Source organism: Octodon degus, unplaced genomic scaffold (assembly GCF_000260255.1).
Source record: "Octodon degus isolate 3935 unplaced genomic scaffold, OctDeg1.0 scaffold00017, whole genome shotgun sequence".
NCBI lineage: Eukaryota > Metazoa > Chordata > Mammalia > Rodentia > Octodontidae > Octodon > Octodon degus.
In genome coordinates this window covers 12,357,894-12,371,933 of record NW_004524593.1, presented here as the reverse complement: position 1 = coordinate 12,371,933, position 14,040 = coordinate 12,357,894, and the positions used below count along the sequence as shown (strand labels likewise).

Below are 14,040 nucleotides of genomic sequence, written 5' to 3'. Positions count from 1 at the left end.
AAACAAATAAGCACTAATACAATCCTATTAGGGGATCTCAATACCCCACTGTCACAAAAAGGCATATCAACTACACAAAAAGTCAATAATGAAATAATAGAACTGAACCAAACTTTTAAACAAATGGACTTAGTAGACGTCTACAAAGTGTTCCACCCCACAATATCAAAATATATATTCTCTCAGGTGCACACAGGACATTCTAAAAAAATAGACCAGATACTAACCCATAGCACATGCTTAAATAAATGCAAATGAACTGAAATTATCCCATGAAAAATATCCGACCATAATGCAATGAAATTGGAAATTAATGACAAAAGAAAAACGTTATAAACACATGGAAATTAAATAACCCTCTTGAACAACCAATAGGTCATGGAAGAAATTAAACAGTATCTACAATCAAATGAAATTTCAAATACAACTTAATGGAATTTGTGAGATGTAAGAAAAGCAGTCCTCTGAGGGAAATTTATAGCATTTAATATGCTCATCAGAAAAATAGAGTAACCACAAACGAACAACTTAATGCTGAATCTCAAACTTCCAGAACGAGAAGAGTAGAATGAGCGAAAACTTCAAATAAGGGAAGAAATTATAGAGATCAGTGCAACAATTAATCCACTGGAGACTAAAACAACAACACCAAAATAAATAAATAAATAAATAAATAAATAAAATGAATCAAAGAGTTGGCTCTTTGAAAGACTAAATAAAATCAACAAATCTTTCATCAACCTTACAAAAAAAAAAAAAGAAAGAAACAAAAGCCCCACATTCACACAATTAAGAATGAAAAGGATGAAATCACAATAGATCCTGCAGAAATTCAGAAGATCATCTATACCTACTTCAAAAACATATTCTAGTAAGATGGAAAATGAAGAAATGGACAGATTCCTAGACACATACAAATTAGCAAAATTGAATGAAGGTATAAATTCAGACATAAGTAGAACTACCAGTCAACAAAATCAAAGATATAACTAAAAATCTACCAACAAAGAAAAGCCCAGGCCCCGATGGGTTCACTGCTGAAATGTATCAAAAATTTAGAGAAGACTTAACACCAATACCTCTCAAACTCTTTAATGAAACTGAAAAGTAAGACATATTCCCAAATTCATTCCTGGAAGCAAGTACTATCCTCATACCTCAAAATCACAGAAGGTCAATCTCTCTAATGAACATAGATGCAAAAATTCTGAAAAAAAAAGATACAAACAGAATGCAGCAAATCATCAAGATTATATACCATGACCAAGTGTGGTTCACACCAGGGATGTAGGGATGATCCAACATATGTAAACCAATAAATGTAATACACCAATCATATTAGTAGAGTCAAGGACAAAAATTGTATGATCATCTCAGTAGATGAAGGAAAAGTTTTTGTCAAAGTCCAGCAATCGTTCATGATAAAAACCCTATAGAAAATCATAGTAGATGGTCTTTGTCGCAATCTAATAAAAGTAATCTTTCATAAACCAATAGCTAACATTATACTGCATAGACAAAAACTGAAAGCTTTCACTCGAAAATCAGGAGCAAATTAAGAATGTCCACTGTCTCCACTCTTACTCAACATATTCTTGGAAGCCTTAACCACAGCAATTAGACAAGAGAAAAAAGCAAAAGGAGTAACAACAGGAAAGGAAGAAGTGAAATCATCACTATTTGCAGATAACATGATGTTTTACATAGAAAATTCCAAAAACTCCACTAAAAAAACTGTTAGATTTAATAAGCAAATTCAGTAGTATAACTGGATACTACTGAATTTGCAGTAGTATCTAGCTATTACAAATTGTGCTGCAATGTTTAAAGCAGCACAATTTGTATGAGCTAGATTTTGGAAGCAACCCTGACTGAGGAATGGATAAAAGTCAGCACTCAAAAATCAATAATTCCTATATACCAATAACAAACTCAATGTGAGAGAAATTCGGGGAAAAACATCTTTCACAATAGCATCCAAAAAAATGATATATCTACTACTCAATCAAACAAAGGATGTAAAAGACCTCCATGAAAACTACTGTACTCTGAAAAAGAAGATGGAAGCAGGTATCAGAAAAAGGGAAAGATATTCCCTGATCTTGGGTAAGAAGAACCAATACAGTGAAAATGGCCATATTTCTAAAACTGTTACACAGATTTAATGCATTTCCAATCACAATTCCAACAGCACGTCTCACAGAATTAAGAGAAAACAATACTAAAATTCATCTGGAACCAGAGGAGACCTAAAATAACAAAGGCAACTCTGGGCAACAAAGACAAAGCAGGGAGCATCATAACCCATGACTTTAGGGCCAGCCAAATAGCTCAGCAGACTGAAGCGCCTTCTTAGGTGCAGGGAAGGGGGTTTGATCCCTGGCATGCTGTGCCTGCCCTGCCCCTGGGGTGCACTAAAATGACAACTGAGACTGGGTGTGGTGGCACACGCCTGTAATTCCAGCACTTGGGAGTCTGAAAACAGGAGGATCACTATGAACCCTATCTGTGTAGTGAGACCCTGCAGAATCTGTACTAAATACATGAAAAAAAACCCCAAAAAACCCTGACTCTAAATTATACTATAAACCAATTATGATAAAAGCAGCATAGTACTGGGCAAAAAACAGACAAAAAGAGCAATGCAACAGACTAGTAAATGCAGAAACAACACTAGACATATTCAGCCACCTTATATTTGACAAAGGGGCCAAACGCATACACTGGTAGAAAGCCTCATTAATAAAATAGTGCTGCACATGTCTAAAGTTAAAACTGGACCAACATCTTTCACTATGCACTAAATTTGAAGTGATCACAGAGCAAAATATTAAGGCAGAAATATTAAATCTGCTAGGAAGATAGAAGAGGTAAAACTCTTAAAACTTGGAATAGACAAAGACTTTCTGAATAAAATCTCAATTGCACAGGAACTATCACACACAATTAACAAATGGGATCTCATCTTACTAAAAAGCTTTTGCAAAGCAAGAGAAATCACCAAGAAAGTAAAGAAATAATACACAGTGTGGGATAAAATGTTTACTGGATGTTCATTAGACAAAAGTTTATTATAGAGAACATATCAAGAACACACACACACACACACACACACACACACACAAAATCAGACCTCCCAAATTTAAAGACCCAATCCAAAAATAGGCATCAGAGATGAACACACACTTTAGATCAACTCTTGTCTGGTAAGTGTAAGGGTCTATACAGGCAAATTCAAAGGCTGAGGCAGTAAGATTGTTATGAGTTGAAGGCCAGCTGGGTCTACATACTGAGTTCAAAGTCAGACTGAACTAAATAGCAAGACTCTTATCTCCAAAAATAAATCAAATATAATAATAACAATAGTAAAATATTCCAAGTATACCCCCACCCTCGTGGTTACTCAGAAGAAAACGGGGTGGCAGGGTACTACTGGGTCTGGGGCATCAGGCACACAGCACGTGCTCTGCCAGAGCTTCACCCTCAGTCTGTTTTTAGTTCTAGCCCTATTGCCTCAAAGAGCTTACACTGGAAGTCATCTATTTGCAATGCAGTTTTTAAAACAAAATGAATATTTTATATTTACTACTATATCATCAAGAAGGTTCCATGTCTCATATCCTCTGGTTTCCTCAGAATAAATTTTTATCCAGCTGCTTGAGCTTCAAGGCTTCCTATCCAACTTCAAAGTTTTAGATTTTCTAGTTTTTCTATTCCATGTAATACATGACAAACCTTTATCTAGTAAGAAACCTTCTAGAGAAAAAAAATCAGTTTAAAGGGGAAAGATCTTACTAGCTGGAAAAAAAATGAACTTGCTTACTTCCTTGCTGTTTTCTTAATTCTTATAATTTAGATACCCTGTTTAGAATTAAAGGATGAGTTTAGAATTAGAAAAAAAGGCTTTCTGAAACTGTGGTTTTTCTTTTCCTCTTGCTAGCATTATACACTTTTCTTCACCTCAGTATTAGGAAACAATGTGCAAACCTGCCTAGGAGAAAGAAATCCCTAGGAAGTAAAACCTATTCGTAGAGTCAGAATGGAAAGTATTTTATCCTTTGGCCAATGTATTTCTGCGAATCCAGCAATGAGGCAGTACCACACTTGGTACAGTAAGCAAGGAAAGCCATCCAGCAATTATACTTTCCACTTTCACATTTACTTTATTTGGATTATCACAATAAATCTCTGAAGTAGCTTTATTTCATAGATCAAATAGTGCTTCATGTGACATTCAATTATCACACAATTAGTGCCACTGTGGCTCTTCCAGGTAATAAAGTCTTACTGAACATCACTGCTTCTCCAATTTAAAACTCAGTAGCACCAACTCCCATGCCCATCCTTTTGGAAACAAAAATAGTCTATTCAGAATAAAACTTTGTTCAGGACTTTAAGGTTAGCAGTTTCCAGGGGATAATAATTGTAGACATTTCTGTTGATAGAGGCTTAATGAAATTATTTTCTCAGATACCACTGACAAAAAGATACAATTTCATAGCTAGTATTCAGGTGGTATAGTGATAGATCACTCCTTATCCCTAAAAATTCCTGTTTTTTGGCTTCTTGTACACCATAGCAGTTTAATTTCTTCATACCCTGTTGGCCACAAAGGCTCATTTTGCTGAACTTTTGAAGTTCAAATTATCAAGTCTCAATCCTTGAAACTTTTCTCAATCTACCTTACTAAAATGATCTCTGATCTACTAGTGACACAAAATTTAAGCGTCTTCAAATCTCTTTTCTGTATTCCTGACTTGTATACTGTACTGTCTACTTGGTATGTCCATGTGATATGGATGACTAAGAAACATCCCTAACTTCACAGATCTAAAGTTCTTGTAGCCTAGATGATGCCAATTATTTAACTCAACTCCCTACGCCACACTTGCAAACCCTTCAGGCCACTGAATTATCCACCAAACTGCCAGTCATTTAAAAGTGCAACCCAATTCTTCTGTCATTTTCCTGCTCAAAAGTCTCCAAATCAATTCCCACAGCATTTAAATCAAACAATAAGCTCTATCCAATCTTAACTCCTCCCTACCCTTTACTCACCTCTGGTTATACTGGCCTCTTTGTTCTCCAAATTCATTCAGTCCTTTCCTTCCTCGGAACAATAGCACCTAAACAAAATATTCTCAACCCAAGTACTGACATAGCATGCTACCTTCCCTAATGCAAGACTGCTAAATGCCACCTCCTCAGACACCCCACTCACTTGAAAATAGTGCTCAAGATATATGAGACTATCTTTTGAATCAAAGAAGGAAAAAGTTTTTGTATTTGCTTGTATTTTAGAATATATACTAAAAAGCGAACCACTGGTTCTTAGAAAGTGGTAAGAGCACACAAAGAATGAAGCATAAGGAACTTCCAAAATATGTCTTTTGAAAACCCTGAAAGAAGGCACAAATACTGTCCCAACTATTTTTTGAACTTATTCTGAGTCCTTCCCAACATTAAGTCCTTTCCAAATTTCAAGAACATGGAGCCCCGTAGGCTTACTGTGACTGGAACTAAGGCTGCCCTAAGAGAAACCAATCATCTTCTGAGGAGAACTAAAGTGTCTTCTCAAGTGACAGACACCTAATGACTTCCCCAGACCTTAGAGAACCAGATCTGAGAACTGATCAGTCTGACCACAGTTAGACCAAGGCTGCTTGAGTATGCATATTTCTTGCCTGCTTCTGTTGTCCTTCCATGTAATTCCAAAGCTCCCATCAGTGCCCAAAGTCAGGGCAGTGGGGCCTATTTCCTATATGGTCACAATGAATTATAAATTCTCCTTTCATCACAATTCATCTCTCTCTGATTTGACCACTGAGGCAACAGGTTACTACATCTGGTATGTTGGGGCCCCATCAGGTTTATGATTAAAACTCCATTTCAATGTACTGGCCCTTGAAATTTAAAACTATGATATTTATGGCAATCTTCTCTCACTATCTCTTTACCCTCATTAATTTCTTCCTTTATTCTCAGTACTGGGAAATGAAACCAGAGCCTTTGTACTGTGGTACAACCCTAACCCTTAATATTTTTTGTTTAGAGACCAGATGTTACTAAATTGTTAAGTTTCCCATGCTAGGCATAAACTCACAAACTTCCTGCCTCAGCCTCCCAAAAGGCTGCAATTATAGGAATGTGCTACATTGCACTGATTAATTTCTTCATGTAAGTATACAACTCTCAATTTTATCCACCAATCTATTCATTGCATAAATTAAAAATCAGCTTTACCCAATTCCTGTATTACTAAAGAATATACCAGTTTTCTCCTTAATAAAAACAAAATATCCAAATGGTTTTCATTATTGTTTTGTTGTTAACCCCTCCCAGCATATTTTGTTTACATAATACTCTATTTATAATTCTGCTTGGCCTTGTCCTTAGCTGTATACATGGACAGGATGAAGACATCAGAGGTGTGGTTTGTTAAATTTATAGGTGTCAAAAAGCCTAGAAGGGAAGCTAATCCCTTGTATGATGAAATCATGATTCAACATTTCAAAAGTTTCACAAGGTAAAATTTAATTTTAAAGATACAGGTAAAATACTGCCTAAAAAGCTTCTACTACATGGATATACAGAATGGAAAGACCTGGCTAACTGTAAAGGTACTGTTTTATACTGATATTTATCAGTGGTTTCTAGAGAAACTTTACTAAAATCAAAATGGAGAACCAACACAAGGATGCAAACAGTTTATTGGTTAAGAAAACTAATTAAATCAAAACAAAAAACCCACAACCAATATCAAAGGAAATACCGACTAAAATAAAATCATTTCATAAAGAAAGGCTACCACAATATTGGAAGAGTTAAGTACAAAATCTGAAAAAATAATCCCTTGAGTTATACAAATATTAATTGAATAGTCATAATATTTTTTCATTCTTTTCTGCTTAGAAATGAGGTATTAATGCTAACAGCTGGTACATCTGTGAACTGTAAACAAAAGTGTATCTCTTAAAACATGGGAGTTTCAGGACACTGTATGTTCAGACCATAATTGCAAAATTAATATGGAAAAAGGATCAGAACAAAAACAGCAGCACTGGGCTGGTGAGATGGCTCAGTGGTCTAAAGCACCTACTTAGAACAAGCTAAGCAAAGCACAGGGACCGCAGTTCAATCCTCCAGCACCACATGCCAGCCAGCCCTGCCCCCTGGTGGGCTGAGCTGGCCACACAAAAAAAATAAATGAATAAATAAATAATAAAAATAAATAAATAAATAAAAATTAAAAAAACAAACAGCAGCACTAACAAAAATGACTAAATCCAAGTGACAGAGGTAAGCAAAGCAAAGGAAACCATAACATGTGAAATTTTAAGTGGAAGAACATTTAAAAAACAGAATGATCTAACAGAAACCCACTATCCTGAGAAAAACCTTATTGCATCTCAACTTATGACAGAACAGTGATCAATTTGAAGATGCTAGATAGCAAAGCAGAGAAAAGCTCAACTTACATAATATCTTCCTATTAAAAACTCTTGAAAAATAGGCTTTCTGCTACATGCAGGGAGGGATTCATGGAAGAAGTAGATTCAATAACATCTCAGGAATATTGGCAGTAAGTGGCACACTGAATGGATGACTTATAAAGTTCTGTCCAATTCTAAACTTAAATGTATCATTGAGAGGGAAAAAATATTGCCCTTTAAGTTGCTACAATAGATGTGTAAAAAGGATTTAAAGACAAAGGTTCAGTGATAGGTATTATACCTTATTGAGTAATATGTGACAAAAACAGATATTCAGTAACATCGTGCTTCAAAATGTTTCACCTTTAAATGTATAAATACCTAAGTAGGAAAACTGTTGCATAAATTCAATATGTATTCATATGCACAGACACACAGACACGCAGCATGCACATACGAGGTGGGAGAGGAATGTGTCTGGCACTTAGTTGATCCATACGCTGTAGGCATTCATGCATTCAAAAAATCTCATGCCACATAAGGTAATAATTCTGTGCCTTTTTTTAATAACTTCTTTTCTGCTTTGCTTCACTTGTTTTTCAAATCTAAGCAATGCATGTTTTGGGTTCTTTTCCAGTACTATGCAATCACTACTTGTATCGAAGTAATGTTATGATGCTTTGTTTCATCTTCTTTTTGTTGTTCAGTTTTCTGACTTTGACATAAAACTAGTCTTATTACATACTGGCTATTATTCACTCTGGTTAAAGAATTGTATACTGTTGCACAATCATTTCAACTAAACTGGACAATACAGTACATCAGCCTAATCAACCACAGATGTTTTGTATTCTTTTTATATTTCAAAATGGCTTACTCAAACCAATTCATCGAGTAATTATTGTTAGAAATCTTCATTACTAACAAATATTAAATGAAAAGATGGTCCAAGACTTTTCCTCATTAATAATAAACCTTTTTCTTACTGAAAGAGATCAACGTTTAATGTAGCAATCAATAACTGCTCAACCAAGTATTATCAGATATGTAACCGATCTTTTATTCTTCCAGAAAATCTGTAACTGTACAGATATCTTAGTTTGCAATTAAGTACCATGCACTCAGATACTTATCAGAAAAGCACACTGCTTAACATTCCAATGTTTAAGACAGGAAGAAAAGAACAATTACACAGTAAATATAATAGTGAATATTTTTCAGGAACTGCATTTTCTAACACACTGACAAGCTTAAATATATACCATATTTAGTACTACATGGGCAATTTCATTACTATCAGATACAAAAATAAAAGTAGTATTTTTTTCTATAGAAAAGAAAAAACTAGAAACTGCTGCTTGGAACAAACTATTAAGTGCAGAACTTTTAAAAGCATCTTTTTTTTTTTTTTTTTTTTTTGGCAGAACCAGGGATTGAACTCAGGCCCTTGCGCTTGTCAGGGAAGCGCTTATTCCATCAAGCCATCACCCAGCCCCCAAAAGTACCTTGAGATATGCATTAATATGAAGAATGATGCTAGTGTTTACATTGAAAATTTCATTATTCTAATGATAAAAAATATGAAACATGTAGATTACTTATGACAAAATTTTAGAAAACCATAAAACTTATTAGCAAACTTGTAATGAAAAGTTTCATTGAATAATTCTACATATGTAGTTTAATTACTGATCATTTTTCTTTAAATTAGTTGAAATTTGAGAAGTGAATTCTGAAGAAAATGCCTCTTATCCCAGCACTCTGGGAGGCAGAAATAGGAGGAACTCAAGTTCAAGCAAGGCCTGCCCAAGTTCATGACTTGGGCAGAACATTAAGGAGAACTTGTCTCTAACGTTGAAAAGGGTTATGGGCTTAAATCAGGACAAAAGTCCTTGCTCAATCCCCATTTCAGGGAGGGGGGATGAAAAAAAAGACTTAATGTAAGGCAATAAAAAGTATTTTATGTGGCAAAATCAGGTCGGGGAGATGGCTCAGTGGAATAAGCGCTTCCCTGGCAAGCACAAGGGCTGAGTTCAATCCTTGGTTCCACAAAAAAAAAAAAAAAAAAAAAGTTGAAAATAATTCAGTAACGCAAAAAAAATCAACTTCGTAAGTTTCTACAAGGAAATGTTATTCATAACACTTTAAACAGTTGAGCATATTATGAAACAACTCACAAATGTATCTCAACTATTAACTATATTACTAATAAGTAGTAAGAAAAACATTTTTTCCTTACATAGTAAATTATTTTATAAAACTATAAAGTTCCGTATCAGTAGACAAACCCAAGCCAGTACAACTGTGAGAACCAAAACCACTGATACAATTCAAAGAGTTGCCTTCCAATAGTTTGGGTTGGGCAGACAAGAAAGTTAACTTTCCAAGCTTTAGTACATCCCTCTATCTCTTGTCAAGTGTGCTTTAAATAAATACAAAATTCTATGGTCTCTACACAAGTAGAACTAAAAGCAGGTCTGGTTTTTATAAATAATGACAGAAAAATAAAAAATGGCTTGTAACTTGCTATTGATCAAGGTAGCATTTGCAGAGCTGAATTTTTGAGTATTTAAAGCTTCAGCACCTAGGGCTTATCAATGAAGATCTAGATACTGTAAGCATCGCAGCGTAACTCCCTCACATTGTTTCTCCACCTCCTCCTCCTTATCCTGCTTTCATCCTTTCTTCTGCTTGTTTTAAGCAGAACTAGTAGAAAAAGGCCTCGAACCGTTGTAAATTTAAGATTCAAACCACTTTAAAAGATGTTCTGAACCAAGTGTATTCTCAACAAATTCCTGCCAAACACCTGAATTGTCACTTACAGGCTAAAAATATTTTCAGAAACATGTCATTTGTTTTTATTATTTAAAAAATAAGTAAGAAACACGTATTCTAATCTCTTCCCTTAGGAACAAGAATGCCTTACCCACACAAATGAAAAAACAATCCTGTTCCTTCACTTCCCTGCTACACAACAGCTTCCTTGTCTATCCTCCCTACCTAGTCGTAATTTCATATTGATCACCTTGGCAGACTGGACTCCACCGGGTATAATCTCTGTCTTTATATTTTTGGGGAAAAAATAAGTAAAACTCTAATGAAAACCAGAAAACAAAGATTTGGGGGCTTAAAATGTAAATCCCATGTCTTCCCGCTCGGTGTTAGGTAGCTGCTAATATGTTTTCCCCTTGCAAAAATGGAAGGAAAGTACACCAAAGCCCTACGTTTCAATCCTAGGACAATGAAGCCGACAGGAAGCCACTCTCTCCTCCCCCGGGCTTACTACGGAGCCAAAGCGACGCGGGGTGCAGCCGCCAGGCTGGGTGCGTGATGACACGACATCTTCCTTGCCCTCCCAACGCGGCCACAGGCTCGTCCTCTGACCTCCCCCAAAGCGGCTCCCGCTCCGAAAGCCACATACAATAGGGAAGGGCACATCGCTCGGTCCTGGGATGGGGGAAATCCCGAGCCCCAGCCGCCGCGCAGCCATTCCCTCCAATGCTCCGCCCGCACCCTGCGCCAACCGCTCACGGCGCAGGGAGAAGGGTGCACAAAGCCGGGCGGCGCGGAGTAGAACTACACACCCCGAGGCGCGACGGGACGGCGGCGGCGGCCGCGGCCGGGGAGAGCTGGGGTCGCCGCACCCACGGGACCCAGGCGGCGGGGTGGGGGATGGGAGCCCGGGGCGGGGCGGCGGGGTCTCGGGAGCATCCAGGCAGCGCGCCCTCCGCCGCCCGGGCCGCGTCCCCGCCCCGCCGCTGGCCGCGCCCGGACCCGCTGCAGATCCGAGGAGGGGGTGGAGGAGCGGCCGGCGCATCACTTACCCCTCACGGTGGAGCGAGGGACCGGCGGAGAGGCGGGGCGCGTTGCGTCCCGTGAGTCTTTAGCACGCCATCCTCCCACACCCTGTCGCCGCCGCCGCCGCCGCCGCCGCCGCCGCTGTCGTCGTCGTTGCTGCCACGGCCGAGCCGCAGGCCGCTCAGCTCCGCTGGGCAATAACGTTATTCCACACACGCCCCACACATAGCGGTAACGGCAGCGAGCGGCCGCTCAGTGCGCAGGCGCCTGGGAAAGGGCGAGGAGCCAGGCCCTATCCCCTCCTCCCGCCGGGTCCAACGGTCTCTTACTGCGCAGGCGCCGGTCCTAAACAATGAAAAAGACTGGTGCCGAGGGTCTCACCCACACGCTTCCCCAGCTGCCCACTGCGCAGGCGTGCCCCCCAAAGACCGGCAGGAACAATGAACCGGACCCCGGCGAGAGTAGGGACTGCAACCAACGCGGACTACATTTCCCAGCGGGCAGTCCGCCAATTCCAAGCCGAGGTCGGGTTGCCTGGCATGCTAGGAGTTGTAGTGTCGGCCCCCTTCACAGGCTAGCGCTGTTTGGAAGATTTGCAGCTTCTTTGCTTGAAAATTTACTCCGCCGTTTAGATAGATGTAGCAACTGATACAGGCTTAGAGATCTTTACAGGCTTCCCTCAGAAGCCTTGGGGGTCAACTACATACGAGCACATTTTGAAGCGTCAAGTCATTCAGCGAGCCCTTTCTGTCAGCTGGGTGAGCCACACAACACAAGTCTCGGAAGAAGGCGGGACTCAACAGGGCTGGACTAGAGGGAAAGGGCGGAACCTCCAAATACTGTCTCTTGGCAACAGGCTTCGGCCGCCAAACCGCCCAAACAAATACTCTCTGGGAATTGTAGTGTAGCTAGAGGGTCGGAGACTGCAGACTCGGAGACTATGAACTACAACTCCCGGCGTTCACTGCGAGGGCCCCTAGGTAGGAGGCGGCCCCAAGCGCTCATTCCGGAGTTTTGAGCTCCCCAGTGACAGCAACGGCAGGAAGCGGCAGGCGTCCCCTCAGTGCTAGGCCTGTCCTAGGGGAGACTGCCCTGGACAGATCCCCACGTGGCTCCCATCTCTGGGCCTAGAGTCTGTGCATGGCGAAGTCCCCAGGGAACTCTACCCTGGAGGAGATTCTGGGGCAATATCAACGGAGTCTCCGGGGTGAGTTGCTCCGAACCTCTGTGCTAGCTAGCGCCTTGGTACCCCGGGCTTTAATGGGCGGGAACAGATCCAGTCCTCTTCCTCACGCCTCGCTTAGGCTAAAGCCAGGCTGCCTAGGAAGATGATGGATGTGGCTCTGGTTTTGAGGAGGATAAAAAATTTCTTCACACTTAAGCATCGTTGTTTCTTTTGATTCTCACAGTAGTTTCCTGGCTCAACAAGGTGTCCTGATCTTGGCATCTTTCGCAACTAGTAGCAGGAGAAACTCGTGGATGGCTCTATGCCACTTTGGCCTCCTTTCCTTACTTGGCCGTTTAAACCAATACATTCATAATTCACACTTTCTACAAAAAGTATGGTGTCTGTGATTGAAGGTGACTGAAAGACCAGGGGGAAAGCATCAATAGTAATTTTAATCACAGCAATTTGCTACTTGTGTGCAGTAAATCATTTTAAACTTAAAACAGGGTACTCTTATTTTACACATAAGGAAATCAGAGCTCAGTGAGGCTGAGTTACAGGCCAAAGCCTACACAGCTGGTGTGTAGTAGAGCCAGGTCTTAAATTCAGGGATGCTTGCCTTCCAAACATATTTTTAGTTAATTCAGATTTTCTGATTACAGTACCTATGAGTGATTATCTGCTGAAGTGATGTGCAAACTTGGAGATGAATCTTGGACAACATATATATAACTTCTGAAAAATCAGTTTTGTCATGTTATAGTTGACATTATGGTGTTATCTACAGGGGAATTATGACAAGCAAATGAAATAACCCACATAAAGCAGCGATTTTCAGACTTCGTTAAAAATTGTTACTTGTAAGAAATACGTTTTTGTACAGTATATATACATATATGTATATATGTATATATACATGTATACTATAAGCACTATAAATGCTTTACTAAAGGTTGGTTATACTACTAGAATTTCTCTAGATTATGATGAATGAAAATTTAAAGCCCCAAATTATTCAGTAAATGTATTTTTTTGCTGCTCTGTGTTAGGCACACATTCTGGGGATGGAAAAAAAGACCAAGATAAAGTCCCTGTCCCCATGGAGTATCTAGATTAGTGAGGGAGAAAAATAATAGAGTAGTTACCAATTACTTTATTTAAAAATAAAGATGAGGATCAGTGCTTGGCACATGAGCACTCATGAAATAGGTGCTGCTTATATGTGGTACTTGAAGGAAAATGAAAAAAAAATTTTTTTTAAGGAGGTTAGAAAATGCTTTCTCATGAGTCTAGACTTGGTCTACATCTATCATATTGTTACAAACTATCAACATTCTCAGTATTCAGGCTGTAACATTTTAAAAATTAAAAGGATCAGTCTTAACATCTTCATCAGCATAAAGCATTCAAGAGCTCTTATCTATAGAAGAAACCACTCTTAAGTTTTCATTTGAAAGCAAGAAAATTATTATACCCAACAATATGAGTCATTTTGCTTAATTTTGTTAAATTGGTAAAAATTTTTTGTTTTCCATTGTACTTCTTTTAATGGTTTCCTTCTTTTTGCCTTGTTCTGAGCCTTTATGTAACTACTGGAAGTTATTCCAAGTTAGGCATTTTGACACAGTTAAGGGGTTAATT

At 38.9% G+C, this 14,040-nt stretch overlaps 2 protein-coding genes across 18 annotated transcripts in view; one reads left to right on the top strand and one right to left on the bottom strand.

Annotated features, from left to right (window-relative positions):
- The window catches only part of Cep170 (centrosomal protein 170), a 166,401-nt gene extending 154,726 nt beyond the window's left edge, over positions 1–11,675 (bottom strand). For 9 of the 13 annotated variants that reach the window (XR_002820175.1, XM_004626835.2, XM_023710249.1 and 6 more), the window contains exon 1: positions 11,258–11,675. The gene's annotated coding sequence lies outside the window, so the exon portion shown is untranslated. The remainder of the gene's footprint in view (positions 1–11,257) is intronic. The other 4 variants (XM_004626836.2, XM_004626837.2, XM_023710255.1 and 1 more) reach the window with 1 other exon arrangement.
- A 584-nt stretch (positions 11,676–12,259) lies between these two features.
- Sdccag8 (serologically defined colon cancer antigen 8) overlaps positions 12,260–14,040 on the top strand; it is a 220,526-nt gene continuing 218,745 nt past the window's right edge. For all 5 annotated transcript variants that reach the window (XR_002820166.1, XM_023710182.1, XM_004626832.2 and 2 more), the window contains exon 1: positions 12,260–12,438. Coding sequence is in view for 4 of the 5 variants with exons in the window: in XM_023710182.1 (XP_023565950.1) it covers positions 12,372–12,438 (67 nt within the window). In the remaining variant the exon portion in view is untranslated. The remainder of the gene's footprint in view (positions 12,439–14,040) is intronic.